This window comes from Rousettus aegyptiacus, unplaced genomic scaffold, assembly GCF_014176215.1.
Source record: "Rousettus aegyptiacus isolate mRouAeg1 unplaced genomic scaffold, mRouAeg1.p scaffold_m13_p_1, whole genome shotgun sequence".
Classification (NCBI taxonomy): domain Eukaryota; kingdom Metazoa; phylum Chordata; class Mammalia; order Chiroptera; family Pteropodidae; genus Rousettus; species Rousettus aegyptiacus.
The window spans coordinates 97,021,834-97,044,057 of record NW_023416284.1 but is presented as its reverse complement, the minus strand read 5'-3'; the positions used below and the strand labels follow the sequence as shown (position 1 = coordinate 97,044,057).

General features: G+C 43.6%; 1 protein-coding gene and 2 pseudogenes across 4 annotated transcripts in view; 2 read left to right on the top strand and 1 right to left on the bottom strand.

Annotated features, from left to right (window-relative positions):
• Window positions 1-480: 480 nt before the first annotated feature.
• On the bottom strand, window positions 481-1,507 carry LOC118613414 (annotated as a pseudogene).
• A 10,780-nt stretch (window positions 1,508-12,287) lies between these two features.
• Window positions 12,288-22,224, top strand: part of MOCS1 (molybdenum cofactor synthesis 1) — a 35,959-nt gene continuing 26,022 nt past the window's right edge. For 2 of the 4 annotated variants that reach the window (XM_036217641.1, XM_016154313.2), the window contains exons 1-3: window positions 12,288-12,504; window positions 19,237-19,363; window positions 20,836-21,003. In XM_036217641.1, the coding sequence (XP_036073534.1) occupies window positions 12,382-12,504; window positions 19,237-19,363; window positions 20,836-21,003 (418 nt within the window). In that variant the 5' untranslated portion in view covers window positions 12,288-12,381. The remainder of the gene's footprint in view (window positions 12,505-19,236; window positions 19,364-20,835; window positions 21,004-22,224) is intronic. The other 2 variants (XM_016154314.2, XM_036217642.1) reach the window with 2 other exon arrangements.
• Window positions 20,008-20,177, top strand: LOC118606182 (annotated as a pseudogene).

Sequence of the window (22,224 nt, the reverse complement as noted above, 5' to 3'; positions counted from 1 at the left end):
TAGGCTAGATAAGCTGTGGCACGCATTCAGAGCACATAATGAAAATAAGTTTAAAAACAACTTAGTCATTTAGGAGAAACCAAAATTGCTTGGAAATGTCAGGGTGCATGCAGTGAATAGTTGAAATCTAGTGACAATTTGTTCATATAACTATTTTTCAAATGCCTCCCAGTAAGAAAAGACCAATATCCCTTGTTAGAAACTCCTTTCCATTAACCTTTAATGCTCCATGATTTAAAATTAAACTTAAGTTTTTTATTCCCTTGAAGCTAACATTGTTTGAAGAATTTAATAAAAGTTTCAAGAAAATTTAAAACCCTTTCAAAGGGGAAGAGATTGGATAGCCTATTTTTGCAATGGTTTAAGATTAATCCTGAAATTCAGCAGCATTTTGGAATAAGCTAGAAGTTTAGCAAAACAATAATTTTCTTATAAATAGAGAAATAAAAAATGACAACAAAATGCTTTATTTCAAAACCTTCAAAATATCATATCTAAGAAATATACACCCTTGCTGGTACTCCAAGTTGGGACAATTTCAGTTTCTGGCTCAGGGATCAGTCTGTATTTCTTTCCATTCTGAAATAACTTCTGGCAATCAGAAGGCTTATTGAGTTTCATGAATTTCTTAAAGAAATCCTTTACAGACTTGGAAATATCCTTGATAAAGAACTCATCGCTTGCTATGTACATTGGGAAATGGTCAATGGCTTTGTACAGAATATAAATATATTTTTTCTAGTAGTACACTGTTTCTTTGCTATATAAAACAGGGCCCACAGGAAAAAGAGAACTCACATGCCATTTGACATGGGTTTCAGAATAATCCACAGTAGATTCTAACAAGGCTCCAGAACTTTCAACATGTAAGACTTCGGATGTCATATTAGTATCACAGTGACTGAAGCAGAGAGAATATGAAAACTGAAGGGAGGACAGACAGTTTGGGTCCACAGACAAACCAGGGCTTAACAACGAGGTCTGCACATTTGCTCCAGGACAAAATGCAATACTTTATGTCAATGTTTCTGTTAACCTCAAATATTGGAGAATAAACCAATTTCTGTGCACTGGTAATTCCCATGGGATCCACTTTCAGTAAAAACTCCCCTGGAAAGAAGCTTGCGGGTCACTTGTTTCATTGCATTTATTTTCAATATGCAATGTTTACAGTAAGATTGGATTTCATCAAATTCTGAATAAAATGATCTGTGGGCAATTTTTTATCCTTCCATTCTTCAGCTTGAGTGAAGCTTCCTTCTAGTTTTCCATCAGATTCATTTTTAGAACTGTTCTCAGAACTGCTGTCCTCTCCTGACTTAGAGTCCTTTGAAGTATCTAGGTTAGAGCAAGGGCAGTCTTTTTCTTCTGAAGAGGCAATGTTATTATCACCAGTTGGAGTTTTGTTATTTAACTGATTGGTAGCAGCATCTGACAGCATTCTAGGGACAAGAAATAGTGGCATATTGTCTGCAAACTGTTTGGAGTTGACTTTCTTCTTTGCCATTTTGGTGACATTTTGGGGTCATGAGCCCCAGGCAGGTGAAACCCTGGGGACATGTCTCAGATTTCTGAGGCTGGCATGAACTTCTATATGCATACTGTGTTGCTATCGAGTTCATATAACTTGTCACATATGTGTCATAATGTCTTCATTCAGAAAACAGAACCCATGAAATCCCTTGCCATCACTGTTTCCCTCTGAATTGTAAATGCCAATATATTATTCTTATCCTTATTCATTAGCTTCTTCTCTCTAGCTTGCCATATCTTGCTCGCTGTCTCTTGTGTACATTCACACTCTCCCGTTACCCTAACACTACCTTCTCTGAGTTCACATGAACATTCAGTCCCTAAACCTATGCCATTTATCCTAATCTATTAGCTCCCTTCCAAATTCTCTTCTTCCCCCTTCTACCACTTCAAGCACTCTGTTACCCTCAACTCAAATCTTGCTCAGTTCTCCCTACATGTTCCTGATAAACCTCCAACTTTTGATCAATTCCATTGTTCACTTTCTCTCCATCTCTCACCAGCCTATTCTGGATTGCTACAGACAATCGTAAAACCGCAAGGCATGAAGCCACCACCAATTCCTCTGCTCCTCACTCATCAGAACCCCTCTTTGGCAAGGGCATAGCTTAACAAATCTTTCAACAATCGCTTCTCACATTTTCCTCAAGAATGAGCTATGGTAGACATTATTGGTTGACGTCCTAGCATCTGATCTCCCCCTTTCCTTTCAAAGGCACCCAGATTTTCCTTGGAGGAAGTACCCCTTTCCCATTATCAATGATATAGTTTTGGTAGGTTTGACCTCATTCCCATCTCCAGCAGTAGGCCTGAATGGGCTTAAACTTATTGGCTCTCCTGTATCCCTAGCCACAGAGATTTATTTATCACCAATAAGCATGCTACCTATTTGCGCCAATGAGACACCAGCAGACAGTTGTAAGGCCTTCGGGGAAATAAGTTTTTTCTCTCTTCTGCTGATCCTTTTGGGAGATCTTCTCCTTCTGGGGGTTGCCACATGGGTATGGCATCTATAACTGCTGAAACATGAGGAGCAGAGTGGACTAGAGAAAAGCAGGAGACAAATGGAATTCTGAACCTCTGGGCCAAACTATGCCTACACTCAGGTCTGCCTTTAGATTGCCACGTTACATGAGTTGGTAAATTTTCTTACTTCCTTTTTTTAAAAAGCCAGTTTGTGTTGAGCTTTCCATTCTTGCATTCCAAAAGTTTACAGCTACCCTCAAATCCCCCATTTTACTCCAATCCCAGCAAACGATCTTACCTTCTGGTTCAAGAGAGAGACTGAGACCAGCTAGCAGGAACGCCATCAACTTTTTCTCCTGGCACCTGCAAGTGTTTCTGATTCAGAACATATCTTCCTCTTTCCTTCTAGTCTTTCCCCTGCATCTCTTCAGGAACTCAGCTTCTCCTGTATCTTTGTCTTCTTTTTTCCCACTAGTTCTTTCCGTTTGCTTTTCATTCTGGTTAGAGTGCTTCTCAATGTAAAAACAGTCATAACATTTCTCAACTCCGCCTCCTCATGTTTCTGCCTTTCTTTTATCCTTCTCTGCCAAATTTCTTAAGGGGGATGGGGGAGTGTACTACCACAAATAATTCATTTGGAGGCATGCTTTAATAAAGGTCTATGAACATTCAAGAGTTTCTACTCAGTAAGCAGGTTTACAAGAGGTGAGGGTGGGGGGCTCAACACAGAAACCTAGAAAGGAGACATAGATTGGGGCACCAGTGGCATTTGTTATAATGGAACCCATCAAAGTTTGTGGGATATCCCAGCAAGTATGAGGAATGAGAATACAAGAAGGCTAAAGTGGAGTTTTGAGGGATGTGGATGCTTAAGGGGAAAGTGGGAGAGTAGATAAGAGGTAAGCAGGAGGAAGAGAGAGCAACTGTAGATCATTTTTTATCCCTTTCCAGTTGTCTTAGTTTGGATTTATCCAAAAACAGATCCTGGATGAGTAGTTGGGTACAGAGAATCTATTCAAGAGGTGAACCCTGGGAGCACAAGTGAAATAGGGTAATAGAAACAGGGCAGGAGAAAAAGCAGTAAAGGGGGCATTAATGGGCATGACTGTCATGTACAACTGAGTGCCATGCTACTTCTCCCTTCTGGGCCCCACTGAGAAAATGTGTGATCAGGTCTCAGAATAGTTCCTCTGGGCAAGTATCATTGATTTGTATGCTCTCTTTTTTAAGGGTTGCCTCTGGAGGCATCCTCCCCACCAATGCTTGCCCCGTCACATTTGCCAAGAGAGCTCCTGTGGCATCTAAGAAAAACCTCAGGTTCCAGATAGGAAGAATTCACTATGGTGGAGCTGGAAACCACAGCTTCTGTGAACACTGGAGGTCCAGGGAGTGTAGTGTGGGGCATCAGCACGGTTTTGACCATACGGATCACACCCATGATCCTCTTACCCCTTCACAAAGTCACATGGCTAAGGTAATAGAAGGTGGTCTTTTGAAATGTAACTCCAGACAAGCATGAGATAGAGACTTTTAGCATAACAGATAAAATGAGAAATTTAGTATGCCGGTGGGAGATTAATCCTTGGAGAGATTGGAGAGGTCCCACTGAGTTGCAGATAAAAACTTTTCTCAAGCTCACATTCTCTTTTTGAAGTGGGTGCCAGAATTAGGGGCAGGAATAGGGAGAGGTGCAGATGTTTTCACAATGTTCTGCCCTTTGGCCTTTTGTTACAGAAGAGTGGGGAGGAACAGGGTCAACCCCTTCTTAGGTCATCCTACTATATTTTTGTTCTCTATGGCCAAGCTCAATATACTCTATATTAAAATAGAGAGCCCAATGACTTGGCCTTTTTTTCTTGCATGTACTGTATCATCATAGTCTCTCAACATTTATCGATCATGCACCATGTGTTAGGAGCTGGAGGAAAAGTTTGCCCTAAAGGGTGAGCAATGAACCTTAGACCCAGCCAAGAAATTACTGGCTGCAGGACTGTGACAGCATAGTCTTGAAACAAGCATGGGAGTAAGACGGACCAGCCCTCTCTATTCTCATCTCTATCCCCAAAGGTCAAGGGGAGAAGGAAAACAAGGTGTGATCAGGGAAATAATAAAGCAGAAAGGGTTGGAAGAGGTTGGCAGTGCTTAAAGCTGAGCTGAAACTTTGTAGAGTTCTGAGTCCCATGAACAATCTCTGTCTGCACAGAGATGCCTCCCTTCATTGTATTGTGCAGGCAGAATTGTGAGGGTGCACATAAATATATGCCTTCTAAATACACACTCTGGAGGAGAGGAAAACAGTAAAAAAAAAAATGGCAGAGCCAGGTAACCCACGGTAGACTCTTAGGAAGAGTGATCCCTATGGTGGATGGAGCTCAATCAACACCTGGACACCTGTGACCTTGGGTCTGGCCTGGATGACCTCACTTTTGGTATCTTTGCCTGATGACCAGCCCCCTCACACATTTCTGGAGACTCTTTTTGTGTCTAGCATGAATATGTCTACATTTTCTTGCAGAAAAATGTTTGATTACTGAAGGCTTCCTTAGACATCATGGTATGTAATATAGTCATATACCTTTTCATACATATATCATGTATATAATACACAGCATATGACTCTTTAAAACTCTAAAACATTTCTAAACTTCAAAATATATCTGGCTCCTAGGCCTTCAGATAAGAGATTTTAGACTTGTGTTCTCATTCACTTTAGCTCCATAATGTTCTTTAGAAAAGAGATAGGGAGTATTGTTTTTCACTTAGAATTAATAGACTTTCTATACCTAGAATTTGACTATGATATAAAATTTAAAGTTATTTTAACTCTAGGTTAGTTTAAGTATCTCCCAGCCTCTTTTGAATATCACACAAGATTGTGAAAGACAATAGACTATAGTACAGAATTACAGCAGGAAAGAGATTAAAGATAAAGGAATACTCAAAGAGAATTTGCTGAAAAGACTATTTGAGGGGTGTCAAGGGCACAAAGAGAGGACAGTGCTGAAGAGTATAGAGTGTAGAGTAGACTTTTTAGGTTTCAATCCTAGCTTCACCACTTACTAGCTATATGTTCTTGAACTAGTTACTTAACCTCTTTGTGTTTAATTGAGTTTTTACAACCACCGTTCTGTGAAATAGCTAAGATAGGCAAGTTTCCCTTTGATATATGAGGAAACCAGAGAAGTTAAGAAATTCACCCAAGATTAGGTAGTGAACTTGTGGCAAGTGAGGGCTGGCAGTCATATCTCCCTATTGCCGAGCTAGGGCTCTTTCCAATTCATTACCTGCCTTAACTAAAGAGGCTTGCCCCAGAATTGAAACATGTCACATGGTATTCCTGGCCCAGTCAATTCTCAAACGAGCTTCTGAGATGTTTCCAGAAATGTCAACCTCTGATATTCCTTGTTTCCTATTTCCACCCTAATAATTACTGCAACTCGATTTAACAAACAGCAATTACATGATCCAGACAGTGTAACTTGATTTTGCCTCAGAGGAATTGGGTATGAGTAAGTGAATTTGATCATCTTAGGAGAATTAGAGGCTATTTTGTAATTCAAAGGAAGAACCGAAAGTGAATTGCTTTTCTCCCGAATTCATGAAATTGAACATACTGAACTGCAATATTCTGCAGGTAGGAGTAAAATAAAGTCACATGTAATATCATTTCTTCCTTCCTGTGCCTGATGGGAAGACAGAGCTCATGGAGTAGGTATTCACACCTCTCTCTCATCCTTCATAGGTGTTTTTCATAGGTGGAAACCAAATGGAAGCCTAAGGGCAAGAGAGTCCATGGAATCAACCAACCACTCAGAGAAGAGAGCAGCACAAAGACAGGAAGAAAAATGATCCCAGGTAAAGGTGAAACAAATGAAGAACAAATAATCCAGAATTCCACCAATAAATATATCAAAGGGCATCCCTTTCCGATGATGAGGATAAGCAATATCTTTAAAAAATAGTAACTCAAAGGAGGAATTCACAACACAGTGTATCAATTATCTACCACTGTGTTATAAGTTACCCTAAATGTTGGCTTAAAATAACAAACATTCATTATCTCAAGGTGTCTGAGGGTTAGGAATCTGACAGTGGCCAACTGGGTTCTGGCTTAGATATCTCATGAGATGGCAGGCAAGATATCTGCAGGAGCTTCAGTCATTTGAAGGTTGGACTGAGGTTGGAGGATCTGAATCCAAGATTCACTCACATGGCGGTTGGCGGGAGGGCTCAGATCCTCACTGGCTGTCATCAGGAGGTTCCAGTTCCTGGTCATGTGGACTTCCTCAAAAAGCTGCTCCTAACATGGTAATTGGCTTCTCCCAAAGCGAGTAGTTCAAGAGAGCAAGGAAAAGGCCATGTTGTCTTTTACTAACTACATTCAGAAGCCTAATACCATCACCTTTACCACATTACATTTGTTAGAATTCCTAAGTTAGCCCACATTTAAGGGGAGGGAAACTAAGTTCCACTTTTTGAAGTGAGGAAGAGTGGAAAGGCAGATAATATCTTAGTATTATTGTGTAAATAGTTTATCCCAGAAACCAGTACTCTGAGAACTGCTGAATTAAAGAGGTATTACAAACTCTTTCTCTTAATTTTGCTGATTAAAGAAGACTCTAAACAAGAAAGTGCTGAAGTTCTCACTCCATGGCTCTGTGAGTATAGCTGACATGCGCAGACATATAAGGCTACAATAGCTGGTTTCATTATGCAATGGGAATGACATACAAGGAGGAGTCGTCCAGAAGAATGGAAAAGCCTGATTAGCACATTAGAGCACAAGGGGAATTTTGTTCCTGTGTAAGTATTTTTATTGTTCGCCAATATCTGCTTCCCTTCTCTGCAGGAAGGCTAAGTTTTATTTTCTTTGGAAATTAGATGTGGCCACGTGACTTGCTTTAAGGAGAGTGATGTGTGGTATTTCAGGAAAAAGTTCTATGAGCCAGTTTGCTCTATGCCACACTCTTTCTGTCTTGGTAATCACCAGTGTTCCTTGTGGATATTAGCTGCCCCATCTGCCTGGGGTCCAGGATGAGGACAACATTGACAGGAAGCAATCCCCAGCTGATCCTTGCTGAACATATAACACAAGTAAGAAGCAAACATTTGTGGTTTTCAGTCATTGAGATGTTGGAATTGTTTGTTTTAATAGTGCAATCTATCTCATCCTGACTGATACAGCCACCTCACTAGAAAGGCAAGCCAAAGATCCAGATGCACCATTTAATGCACATTTATTTGGGAGCTTACTGTGCATTAAACACCATGCTAGATGTTATGATTCTAGATTATTTAGATTTGGCACCAACCCTCAAAGGGCTTATAGTATAGAAGGCAGGTAAGTAAACTGTCACTCTGTTGTAATTTCCACCATTTTAGCCAAGGTGAATCTAGGGTACTATGGGAGGGAGAAGTCATTGAGTCCTACATCAGACAAAATCAGCAGGAAAGAGAGCGTACTTAGCTAAAAGTTTTGAAGGGACATTTTACCGAAGGGACCATTTTTGAAGTGTAGCTAGGGTTAGCGTAGCTACAGGGATGTTGAGGCATCCATGGCCATCAACAAGGAAGAGCCAACCCCACCCCACCCTGAAGGGACAAGGGCAAAAAGTGGTATTACTGGACCTGGTAAGAGCTGAACTCATTGCAGAGAGGCTGTATAACTATAGTTCTAGAAGGGCACAGTCATTGCCAGAAACACAGAAAAACAGTCAAGGAGCAGGAGGAATAAATGCTGACTTATCTCTTTTTCTGCTCTCTGATCTCCTGCTCATGCCTCCTATTGGCCAGATCCATCTGGAAACCAGGGACAAGGGTACCTGAGTGATGCCATCAAATCAGTTGGGAGGTCAACTTCTTAATCCTCAGAGTAGGGTGGGGAAGATCTGGGAGTGAATCTAGAAAAGCAAATAGACAATATCCTGAACATGGTCCAAAAAAGGCGAAATATCATTGAAATAATATTTCAGATATTGTTAACAATAGTTAAACAATATTTTCTAAAATTTTTTACTTCATTGCTTAATTAAAATGCCTGAATTTGCAAAGATAGTCCACAGCCATGGTTGGAACAGGGAAGGAGTATAGAGAGTTTTATACTTAAAGTTCTTATAATGAGAGAGAAGTAATGGGCATGTGACCAGAAATATCGTCTTGAATTTTTCGTTTTCAATAAAGACTTTATTTTGTTTAAGAGAAGTTTTAAGTTCACAGAAAAATTAAGAGGAAGGTCTAGAGGTTTCCATTATACTCCTCCCCCAATATGCACAACCCTGTCCATATTGACATCTCCCACCAGAATGGTACACTTGTTACAATTGATGAATCTACATGAACACATCATAATCACTTCCTTGTGTTGTGCATTCTACGAGTTTGGACAAATGTATAATGACATGTATCCCCATTATGATATCATATAAAATAGTTTCATGGCCTTAAAAATCCTCTGTGGTCCACCTGTTCATCTCCCCCACCCCTCTGCCAAGCCCTGGCAACCCCCAATATTCTTATTGTGTCCACTGTTTTGCCTTTTCTAGACTCATAGGATTGGAATCTATATAGACTTTCCAGATTGGCTTCTTTTACTTCGTAATACGTGTTTAAGGTTCCTCCATGTCTTTTCAAGATTCGGTAGTTCATTTCTTTTTAGGACCGAATAACAGTGCATTGTTTAGATGTATCAGTTTATTTATCTATTCACCTACTGAAGGACTTCTTGTTTGCTTCCAAGTTTTATCTTGGATCTTTTTTGTTTGTTTTGTTTTGTTTTGTTTTGGTGGGAACCCCTGTTGAAGATGGAAGACAGGTAGGGAGAGAATAGATGAGAAGATAAGGAGGAAAGTATCTTCTAGCCAGAGACCAGATCACTAGAGGTAAATTGTAAGGTAGAAGTTGCATCATCATTTTCTAACCTAGCCTCATAAGTCATGCAGTATCATTTCTGTCATATTCTATTGGTTACAGGACAGTTACAAATTCACCCAGATTTAAGTGGAGAAGAATTAATTCTATTTCCTGAAAGGGAAAACAAGGTTCTAGAACAGTGATGAGCAGTAGAGTAGCCACTAGTGACACATGGTATTTATACTTAAATTAATGGAACTTTAATTGTTATGTTTGCCAAAGGAAGAACGCACAAGGCTGAAGGGGTTAAGAAAGATTTATTGTAGCAGAGTGACAGCCTGGCTGACCTGAAGATGGCATCAGCCTCAAATGTGAGGGGACCTGAAACTTTTTCTTTTTCTTTTCTTTTCTTTTTTACGTCTACAGCACTCTGTCTCCCTAGGTGGTCTCCCATCCAAATACTAACCAGGCCCGACCCTGCTTAGCTTCTGAAATCAGATCGATCAGGCGTGTTCAGGGTGGCATAGCTGTAAATCTGAAACTTATATGGAGCTTGAGGTGGGCTTTTTGGTGGGACTATTTTGGGCAGGTAAGTTGGTGGTGAAGAGAGGAAAGTTCAATGAAATGAGAGGTGAGCATGTAGCATTGCCAATCTGGATACAAGATCTGGTTCTCACGCAAAGGTAAGGGAGGAGTCTGATTCCCACACTATGGGGGTAGGGTTAGGGCCCTCCTAGACCTAATATTAATAAAATTAGATATTCAGTTCCTTAGTCACACTAATGACATTTCAAGTGCTCAATAGCCAGATGAGGACAATCACATTCAATTTGGAAGAAGAGGGTATACTCTATAAAGGCTTTATGCAATTAATGGCATTTTAGACAGGCTGAAAGAGTGGGAATACTGCATAAGGAAGCAAGATCATCTTCAGGGGCTCATTTCAAAGATTTAATACCTACAATTTGATTCCCTCTACTGATCTGGTTTCTGGTCAACAGGGAGATATTCCTCTTCCTATCCTACCACCCTTCTCTCTCTTTTTGTCTTCTGTTCCTCACTTCCCGAGTAAGATCTACAATGAAATACTCATCTGGATTAGCCAGGTGGTCTCTAAATGCAATGACAAATGTTCTTATAAGAAGGATGCAGAGACAGATTTAAGACAGAAGAGAAACAGACCATGGAATGAAAACAGATGGAAACAGAGGCATAGAGAGAAAATGCTACACTGCTGGTTTTGAAGATAGAGAAAGGGACCACAAGCTAAGGAATGCAGCTCTGGATGCTGGAAAAGGCAAGAGAAACACATTCTCCCCTAGAGTCTCTAGAGGGAACATTGCAGTCAACATCTTGATTTTAGCACCATACAACTCCTTTCTGACTCTGGCCTCTAGAACTGTAAGAGGATAATTTTGTTTAAGCCATTAATTTGTGGTAACTTGTAGCAGTCATAAGAAGTGTGTATAACTGGGAACAGAGCTGATTAAGAACCAACACATAGACCGGGGATCTCTGCTTCCTCCAAATTCTAAGGACTTGCTATTGGATCTAGGTTATTATGTCATATGGCTTCTTCCCTGTGGTTGAATCCTCTCCTGAAACTCTTCAGGCCTCATACCTGAAAAATAGAAAAATGTTTTTTGTCCTCCTAACCTCCACACCAGTTCCCTTGACAAACCCACACATCAAATTTAGCAGTGGACAGAGCTTGAACAGTCCTCAGTGGGGCCTCAGACCCTTTGCAAATATTCTTCTGTCTGGCCTTTCCCCACCAATTTTAAACATACCCAGACATACCCTCACCATCTGTAATGTATTGTCTTAATTTGAATGACATCATAAGAAACTCACCTTGAGTCTAAGGCTAAAATCATCCCAGCTTTTCTGACAGTCTCTCTGCATTTGTACAAATTAGTTATATGTAGTCAGTTATTCTTTCCTCCTCAGTAGTATGTCAATTCATCAAGACCAGGAACTGTATCCTAATTTTCTAACATGCACTTGGCAGCTAGGATGTTCCAGTCAATGTTTGATTCTTGCAATTCCACAATGACAGAAATTTGGATACAACAGATAGACTGGTTTGAGCACAATGAATCTTAGTACATTAGTACATAGGTTAATTATTGAGTGCACATTACCATCCAAAATCTGTTTTTAAAAAAGAGACAGAGATACTCCCTCATTCCTGATACATACTGAATCTTGACTTTAGGAATCAGATTGTCCTGGGTTTAACCCCAGTTTTGCCACCTATCAACTATTGACTTTGGAAAAATTACCCAACCTTTCTAAGCCTCAGTTTCCCTAGCTGCAGAATTAACATTCTATTAATTTTAGAATTGTTTTAAGTATTAAATGATGCCTATCATTGTACTTGTTGTGTAGGAAGCATTCCAAAAATGATATCTTCTCAATCTATGACTTCTTCCCATATATTCTGTTAATGTCCTTTTGGGGCACAATTGGAGAAGTGTATCTTGAAAGAGGGAGCTGACCATCATACCACCAGGGCCTAGACAGCAGTGAAGAGAGTAAGGTAAGTTACAAATGTGCAAGGTCAAATCTTGTTTTTATGTAAAACGCTGATATTTTGTTTATTTTGGCTGACTTTTCAAAATATTGCATTAAAACGTTACTTATCTTGATAACCTACTTTGTTGGCACTCTCTTAAATTTGTGCACTCTCTTAAATTTGTGCCCAAAGTAAACCTTCATTCGCTTGGCCTTAGTCCTGCTCTGCTTGTAACACTTTGTGCCAGTTACTCCACGACTTAAGCACGGGACCAGGGCAGCCGGAAAAGCCTGTAGGATAAGACTTTGCGCTTTCCAAGCCCTAGAACTCCTTACCCAGCTAAGAGGAGCAGAGGGAGTGGACTACAACACCCAGAAGGCTGCGCGTCACAGCCCCCGCCCCCGGCCCGTCCCCCGCCCCCGCCCCCTCTGCAAAGACCCAGGCGGCGAGCCCGGAGTTAAGAGTGTTCTTGAAGCCGACTTCCTAACGGAGTCACACTCAGGACAACAGGCCTCATGGCGGCGCGACCGGTGTCCCGGATGCTGCTGCGGGTCTTGAGGTCCAGCGTCCGGAGCTGCAGCTCAGGGTCTCCAGCGATGCAACCTTGGCCCCGGGAGTCCTCCCAGTCTGCCACGGAGGTAAGCCAGTCTGTATTTCCGGGATAGGGTGGTCTGGCAAGCTTCACTTTATGCTGAGAGAAGCACCCCCTGCTGTCTGTGGCCTCTTCTGGGAGGGACCCCTCAGCGCTTAATTGGGGGTGGAGAGAGGCATGGAATGCTCTCTTGACTGCCCATTCTCACCCCATTACCCAGCGCGGGGGAGCAGGGGGCGGGGCGCTCCTTGAGGTTTTTGCCTAAAACTCCCTGCCCACCCAAGCCCTGCAACCCGTTCTAGGTTTGAGTGGCTACCAGAGATAGGGAGCAGCCAGGTAGGACTTTGAATCTTATGAGATGTTATTCGTATCCCTCAGGCTTGCCTCACACTCAACCTCTTAAACATTTTCCTCCCTATCCCCTAGTGGAGGTTGTTTGTGTATGATCAGGTGTTCTTGTGTGACACTGACTGAAAATATCACCTTGGTACCAGCAATAGTTGTCACCTCTGTAGTCACAGGGCCCTGACTGTTTCATCTTAGGAGGGTTGGGCCTCATTCTAGAGCAGCGTGGAGCAGGAGGACCTGGGCTCTTCCAGGTTAAGGATTCTGGTTTCTCTTTAGGGTTGGGATAGGCTCCCTCAGTCCTTGACAGCACCCTCAGAGTGATTCCTGTCACAGTAAGTTTTAAGTTTGTTCTTTTGTTCATGTAGGGAATAATTTTGAGAGAAGCATCTCTTCTCATTTGTGAAACCTTTTTTTCTAGACCCATTTGGTTATTCTTTTCTTATGTCCTACCATAAAGCTTCACATCCTAGGAGAGGGCCTCAGCTTAACTTGCTTTTCCCAAATCTGACCCCCTCTGGGATCCTCAGATAGCAGGCCCCATTGATGGAAAGTTTACAAGTGTTTCAGTATCCTTGAACTCTGAACTTCATTGAGGGAAAAACAGGAAAGCAAAGATTGCTGTGAGATCTTTAAACAATTCAGAAAAAGGGAAGTTTCTTCTTTCTCTTGACCCTGATTTATTTTGTATCTTTCATAAGAGGACCTGTGCTAAGTGCTTTAGTCCTCATAGTAAATCATGTTAAATAAGCAGAGTGTATTTCAGGTGTGAGGGCTTATTGACGTTAACTTCAATAAAGTAAGGGAGCAGGAGCTCAAACTCTGGAGCCTGTGCTCCTACTTCCCCTGTGGGGAGAACGGGGGAAGAGGCCTATCTCTTCCTTCATACTATCAGGGCAGCCATAATTAGTAGATAAGAACATGGATGCTGGAACAGAGTGCGTAGATTTGAATCTCAGCCCTCCCACTTACTAGGTATGTGAACTTCACCTCTCAGTGCCTCAGTCTTATCTGTAAAATGGGAATAGTAGTGTCTATTCCATCAGGTGGTTATAGGGGTTAACAGAGTTAATGTACACACGCCCACATACTTAGAACAAAGCCTGGCACATGTAAGTACTGAATTCTGTTATGTTCGTTGTAATTATTATCTTTGCTGCCCATGTTGTGTCCCATCAGTCTCCTCCCACCTAGACATTCGAGAGAGTCATTCTGTCAGCTGTTTGGTCACAGACGTCCCATCCTGGATGCTCCTCACTAGGGTTATCTTCGGCAGACAGGTTGCTCCTTGAGTGCTGGATGCTCCCCTGCCGTTCTAAGTATTCCTCCACAGCGCTTAACATGGTGCTCTGCAGGCAGTGGAATCAGCAGATATTTTTGGCTGTTTGAAATAACTAGTGAGGGGGTACGTGGAATAGAAGATAGAGTAATGGATAGGGAGCCCTATGTTTTCACCTTTACTCTGCCTCTAATTTCACCTGGCTCTTGGGGCTTTCACTTTCTCTCTCTTCATGTCCTTAAAACCAGAGCGTTGTGCCAGCCCACCTTTACACAGTGGGAAAGGGTACAAGAATGTCTTTGAGAAACTCTCAGAGGTGAGACATATTCGGCCTATCCCCAGAGCTTGCCAGTTGGCAAGTGCAGAGGTGACAGCATCTGGGACCCCTATCCTGTCTTGTCTTTCCTTCCTGCAGGGTGTTTTCTGCCCCCCATCCCCCTTCCAGGGCCCTGGCCCTCTGGTTTGGGATCCGAGGTGCTTGGTGAGACAGAGGGGAAGAGGAGAAAGCCAGGGGTAAATAATATTTTGTGTGCCAGGGTGTAGATGTGAGAGAGAGGTGAGGTGTAGAGTGGGAGCTGGCTGTGAGGACAGTGGCAAGGAGGCCTTAGGGTTGGTTCAAGGATAGGTTGAGCAACTACTACAAATAAAAGGGGCAAGTGGTAGTATATAAGTAAATGGGGAGGTGGGAGGGAGAGATGCAGCTACCTGCCGTCCTAATTGGGGTGGCCCAGACAGTCTCCTCTGGAGTGCTTACCACAGTCCAGACGCACTACACCCATCTTTATTTCACTCAGGTTCCATGCAGGCTTTGTTGGTGCCAGAGGGCTCGCCTCAGGTCCTGGGCCTGCTGCCTTGGGGCAGGGGAGAGAGGAATGTGCTGGGCAGGAACACCCAGCTGTTCAAAAGGCCAAAAAGAACAGATATCGGAGAGCAAGTTATAGAGGAGGGAAATGCGTGCAGGAGAAAGTAGAAGGGGACAGCAGGGCCTGGCCTGGGGCAGGGACACATGGAGGGAAAAATGATAGAGGGAAAGCAGGGGGTTATCTTGATTCAACCTGTCCAGCTCCTCAAAATCCTTGAGAAGAGTGTGACACTCCTTGCCAGGAACCATGGGTGTGAAGACCTCACATTTAGGGTGGAGGAAGGGAAGGGAGCTAGGCTTGGGACTGGCACTTTGCTAGGTCTTCTCACTTAGTAGAGATTGATTTTGAGGCACTCCAGGTATACATCATTGCAAATAGTAGGTAAATCGGGGCTACCAATATTTGAGTTTGGCCTGTGCTGTTTTCCTGCATAACTCTGCACTCTGTCACTCTAGCTGTTTGGGGGTTGGCCTTTATCATCAAAATCAAACACCCAAGGTTAGTGACTAACTACTAGGGGATGCACTTTGAGGGCAGGGTCCCTTACTTAACTAACTCCTTCGTACCACCCTTCCCCGCCCCACTCCTCCCCGGTCTTCACTGGGCAGGTAGACAAGATAACCAGTAACATATGGTAGGCTGCCAAGTGCCATGTTATTAGCTCTAGTGTCTGTGGTCCTGGGGGTCTCTGACCCCACTGTCCTGTTTAAGTAGTGTGACAGCAGGTCAGAAACCCCACCTATGGCCCATATGCCTTTAAGTAGGGTTGGAAGGCCAAGACCTTGCAGGACAGGAGAAGCTGACAAAAGTGAGAAAATTAGTCACAGCACACACGAAATTGCTCCTCATGAATATTTTTTTGTTTGACGACTGGATATAAGTAAGTGGGTGTTATATTAAGAAAATGGCAGCAATCACATATTTGGTACCTGCTCTGTGGCAATGAACACTTCCAATTTACTTAGGTAGAATCATTATCTACACTTTATGGATGCAGAAACTTAAGACTTAAAGAATTTAAGTGACTTGCTCAATAGCTAGTTCGTTACACAGCCAGGCTTGTAATTCAGGTTTACCTTCTCCCAAAGCCCTGTGCTCAGAACCACAACAACTACCCCTGAAGTAAGATAACACCTGATCCTGTTATGTCTGGCCCTGTGGTTCTGAGGCTGGGCTGCAGAGTAGGAAGCTAAGCACTTCAAACAAACAAAAACCAAAGCTGGGGCCCATCCCAGAGCAACTGAATCAGAATTGGTGGGACTGTGGCATTCTTAGTCTTAGAAGCTCTTCAGGTGGTTTTGATATGCAAGCAGAGCTGAGAACCTCTGTACTAGGTTAAACCCTTTTGATAGTAGAGCCCAGCCAGGAAATCAAAGATGATCCCAATGTAAATGGGTTTTGCACACACCTCTTTTCTCTTTGGATTAGGGACCTGCCTACTTGTTCATTGAACATACTGTATGGACGCAGGGATACCAAGTCAGGCAGGAGGGCTTCCCACACAGGAAAAACAGCTTGGTCCAGGCTGGGGCCCTAGGTATAGGATCCACTAAGGCTATACTACTTCTGACATGTCCCAGCCCTTTCTGAGTGAGAAGTATTTCTGTCTACCCTGCCTGGTGGTAATTCCCTCTGGGTTCAGGGCTTCTTTGACTAATACTGATTACTTTTTTTTCTCCAGGAAATTTAAGGGAAAGGAAGAAAACTAGAAGAATGAAAGTAGGGCAGGCAGTGTGGGAGAAAAAGAGGCAGAGATGAAGCTTGTTAATATCCACGTGATGAATTTGCAAGTCTTAAGGGGAGGGAGTGGGAGAGTATGCACATGTAGGAGGCTAAGCTGAGTCAGGTATTGGCAGTACAGAGTCTGAATGAATCTAGATAAGGTCACCGCAGGTCTCAAAAATGAAATTCGGCCTGCCCCTCCCCTGGTCAGAACAGAGTGCCCGATTCCATTCTCGTTTGCCCCATTACACTGGTTGCTCCTGGGTTTCTGTTAAGTCATACTCCTTGGTCCTCTCACTTTCTTCCAATTCCTGGATTTATGTTGTCTCCTCTCTCACCCAGCCACCTCCCCTATATGTTAAGAAGAGGGTGAGGCAGGGGGCATCTTGGCAAGTAAGAAGGTGGAGTCTGGGGTGATTAACAAATTAATGAATTGCACATAGCTGTGGATGGAGAAGTGGGCGCAACTACCTTAAATCCAGATTCCTAGGTATCTTGTCTCCTGGACTCCGGTGGCCAATGGGGCCATTGACTCTGGAGCATCCCCTGTCCCACCCTCAAGGTAACCAGTAGAAAGGCAGTGGGGTGAGCAGGGAAGAGGAAAGGTACTATTATGATTATAGTAGACTGCAGTTCAGGGAAGTGACTGCTGCTTACTTGTCATGACTTGTCATGGGACTGGGAGCAGGGTTTCTTGGAGGATGTGGGAAACTGGTTTCGGGGTGGGCAGTGAGGTCAGTTTGATAGAAGCTCTCTCTCCCTCATATCCCTTCTATTTCCTGAGTCAATCTGTGGCCCTTGGCCCTGGCTTCACATTAGAATCACCTGGAGAAATTAAAAACACAAGCACTCAGAGATCAAATTCACTTGGCTTCCAGTGGAATTATTTGCTGAAGCTCTCCAGGTGGTTCTAAAGTAAATGTTTCTTTCTCCTGGATGGAGGTCAACAGTTGCCCTGGACCTCAGGAAGGCCTAAGGCCTTCTGCTCTTTTAGGTTATGAAATCATGCTAATCCTAGTTGTTTACCTACCAGCTTCCTGCTCCATTTTCGTTACCTTAGCCCATTACTCTGTTCTTATTTTACAAGTGGAAAAACAGGCCTTCAGGAGTTATGGAACTTTTCAAGTATATAGGGCCACACCTGGCCCAGAAACCAGGGGTTCTTGCCCCAATCCAGTCTTGCCCGTAAGCCTCATGGATGACTGCCAAGGTTATAATTTCTTTGTTCTAAAGATTTTAAAGAAGTGAGTTCTCGTCGCCCTGTGTACCATCCTGTGTACCTTCTCTGATTTGCCCTATGCAATTAGACGAAAGAATTTAGATCTTGGAATCAGAGGACTTGGATTTGAATCCTTGTTTTGCCACAGGTGTTCGTGGATTGCATCCAAGCCTTATTTATCATAAGGCTTGGGGTAGGTGTGGGGGTTGAACAGAGGACATTCTTTGGAACTTTAAGATGCTTTTCAAGTGTTCCTTTTTGGAGGAATCTAATCTAATGAGCTATCTCATTATCATCTGTCAAGGTCCAGGGTTCTGCTTTCAAAGCAGGAGATCATACTACATTGGACTTCGGAAAGGATGAGGTTAGCTGCCTCTTTTCTCTCCCCAGGATGAGTTTGGGCCTTGCAGTGAGCCTCCAGCAATCTCCTCCAATTTAGGCTCCAAACAATAGATGCATAATCCTTCTTTCTGGCAACAGATAGAATGAAGGATAAAGATTGGCATAATCTTTACATGGGGTTAGTGGGGTGGTCATTCTGGCCCTTCCACTCTGCCTCCCTGGAAGCTGGTGGCCTCATTCATTTTGCAGGTCTCCCTGGTTGTGCCCTTCTTGCCCCAGAGGCTTCCTGCCTAAGGGAAGCCCTCCCATGGGTATACCCACCCCAGCTGTTCCAGATGGCTTGGCTTGTTGGGTCGTCCTGGGCAATGGGGATGCTCCAGGGAGCCCAGCCAACAGGGAAGTAGTTAAGGGAAAAGCAGCTTGTATGACACCCAGCCCCCAGAGTTAGTGATTTTGCTTTGAGCTGCTTCTGTCTGCTATGGTAAAGAAAAAGAATGAGAAGCATGGGTTGAAGAGGTGGCTTACGGAGTCCAAGGTAATTCAGCAGTGGTACCACCATCCTCAGTAACCTGATCCCTCCCTCCTTTCTGGACCTGCTTGCCAATTGATATGGTTGCCAGTTTCCAGGTGGCATATTTCCTTTTTAATGACCTGTCCAAGAGATACTGGAGGTGTTTGTTCCTGGATGGGCTTCTTTTGAGGGAGGAGTATGGGTATGCCTTTCAGTGGTCCCCCACCCATGGGCTAAGTGTTGGGGACTAGAGGCAGGTCCTTCCCTTCAGGCCTGTTTCCTGATCTGTGAAAAATGGTCAATCCCAGCTGCCCCAGGACTGTGAAACCCACATGGATGGAAAGTTTAGAAGTGCTGTACAGATGTCAGAGATGAGAGGGGGTAGTTGATGAGACAAGGTTATGTTCCCAAGGTGGGCTTTCTCCAGGTGGGCTCTCCTTGCTCCTCTCCAGCCAGGGAGCAGTTACCCATGTTTCCTCCCTGCCTTGTCACTGCAGGAGCTGTCCAGGCGGAGGCAGTTCCTGAGGGAGCACCCGGCCCCCTTCTCTGCCTTCCTCACTGACAGCTTCGGCAGGCCACACAGCTACCTGCGGATCTCCCTCACAGAGAAGTGCAACCTCAGATGTGAGTCTCCTTCCTGGGCCCTCTCTGGGCTCTGTCCCTTTGTCGAAGCAGCTTCTGAAATCTCCTTATGCCTAGGAATCCTTTGCAATCCTCCCAATTCTTTCTAACTTCCCCACCCATCTATTTTCCTTGCTTGCCATGTGGGATTTAGAGATCGAGTTTTATGCTCCTCGAAGCTAGGTTCTACTTGGGATTAGGTTTGAGAACAGAATTGCCATTGTGGTTAGGATCAAGGCTAGATCTGGATCTCTCACTCTTCAAGGGTCATTTCTTCTTTCCTCCCATTTCCCTGCAGGGCTCAAAGTTCAGGACAAACACAGATGGTATTCACCCAGGGTGGCTGTGCTGGACACCATAAACACGTGACATACACAGGGATGCCCATGGCCAACACTGCCAGCTATGGAGACATCCCAGTCTCATGACGGAAGTTGTTGAGCCAAGCAGATACAGAGTCCTCATTTCATAACCCCACACACAGTGCTCGGGGGGTGTATCCACTGAGGAGGGGCTTCCAAAGTTCACATGCCCCTCTCTGTCCCTCCCTCCCTCCCTTCCACTGTAATTCACAATAAGAAATATATTTATTTTATGACCTAATAAATAATATGTGTGTGTGTGTGTGTGTGTGTGTGTCTGGGTGTATCGCTTCTCAGCCTTTTGGCTAAGATCAAGTGTAGTTTTTGTTCTTATCAGTTTAAATAAGGTGTGTGTGTATAGTAGTTTAACCTAACAATACTTACTATATGCGATACTGATGTTCTGATATTCTTATCTGTTTTATTTTGTCTTAAAAGACCAAGCTGGGCCCTTCACTAATTTGGCCCTCTAGCACATTTTGACCCAACCTTTGATAACATTGTACCAAGGGAACTGATGGTAGGGGTAGTGCACCCCCTCACCTGCCAGGGCTCACTTCATTTACCCGATTCTGCTAACTCACCCTGATCAAGTAGTACTTCAGTTTTCCAGCCTATAAAACGAGACTATTGATAAGCTACAGCTGCTTTTACCAGGCCGGAGAGTACTTCCCAGCCTCCTGCACCTCATGACACAGACAGAGAGGGGTAACTCTTTGCAAAAAACGGGTGAAATGAAAGAGAGTGAACAATGCCAGCAGAAATGGGCCCAGAACTGAGGAGGGAATCAGCATCTTGGCATCTCCCTACCCCAACCCAGGCTCTCCTCTCAGCCTAGTTTGTCATCTTTAACCCTAACCTTCACCACCCGCCCCCACCACAGAGGAATGTTGCCGTCGGGAGGAATGTTAACGTTTCATAGACGAGAAAGGTGAGGCCCAGAGAGAATCTGGCCTAGGGTCTGGACCTCATATTTGGCAGAGTCTCTCATTATTGTCTAGGTGGGGTTCAGGAGAAAGTTTTGGCCTGGTAGGGGTATGGGGGACCTGAGACATCATGGGCCTGACTTCCGTCATTATTTCCTGTCTCCATGTCCCATCTCTTTCTCTTTAGGTCAGTACTGCATGCCTGAGGAGGGTGTCCCACTGACCCCCAAGGCTGACCTGCTGACCACAGAGGAGATCCTGACCCTTGCACGTCTCTTTGTGAAAGAAGGCGTAGATAAGATCCGGCTTACAGGTGGAGAGCCTCTTATCCGGCCGGATGTGGTGGATATCGTGGGTGAGTTGGAAGTTGTCGCCACTTCTCCCAGCTTCTCCCTCATCCAACTGGATTCAGATATTAATATCAACAGCTAACATTCATTTAGAGCATTATGCTCACTTAGTCCTATAACCCTCTAAGACAGGTACCATTATAATTACCATTTTGCTAAGAAACGAGGCACAGAGAAGTTCAATAACTTGCCCAAGGTCACAAAGCTAGTAAGTGCCAGAGCCCAGAATCTTGTAATCACATTTAGACTGTACCAGGGCCTGGGGGCCCATGTGATCTGGCTCCTGCTGACCTCTTGAGACCCCTTGCCCGCCCCTTGCCCTCCCCTTGCCCCACTCCATCCCCTCCAGTCCTACTGCCAGACCTTTGCACTTTCTTTTCACTTTCTGGGAGCACAGGGCTCACTGCTTGCCTCATTCAGGTCTCTGCTCAAATGTCATCACCTTGGGGAGGCCTCTTTGATCGTTCTATATAAAGGACATCCCCGTATCCAGATATACAGATATTGAATTATAACCTGAAACACAATAACAAATTTAAAAAATAAAGTACATCTCCACATAGACACCTTTCTGTCCCAGGAACTGGCAAGCTATAGCCCGTAGGCCTGATCTGGGCTACCACCTGTTTTTGGGTGGCCTGCAAGTGAAGAATAGTTTTTATACTTCTGAAAACTGAAAAAATGATGTCAAAAGAATAACATAGTATGACACATAAGAATTATATGAAATCTTGAATTCACTGTCCATTAATAAAGTTTTATTGGCACATAGCCACACCACCCATTTACATATTTCCCATGACTGCTGTTGCAGAGTTGAGTAGTTGTAACAAAGACCATGTGGCCAGCAAAGCCAAAAATATATACTCTCTGGCTTTTACAGAAAAAGTGTGATAACTCCTACTCTATCCCATTATCCTTCCTTATTTTTTTTGATAGTGTTTGTCTCATCCTGATGTTATGTTATTTGGTCATATGTTTTTTTTTACTGTATTGTCTGTCTTCTTCATTAAGTGGCATGAGAGCTCTCAGGGAAGTCTGGCAGGGTTTGCCCACAGCTGTGTTCCCAGAACCTAGGAACATTCTTGAAACACAGATGGCACTCATGGAGATTTGTTGGTTGAATGGAGAGTGGTTCAAAGTACAATCTCTGAAGTATGACATATCTGTATGTGTGTCTTACTTGTGCCTCTTACTAGCAGCATACCTTTGGGCAACTCTTAAAA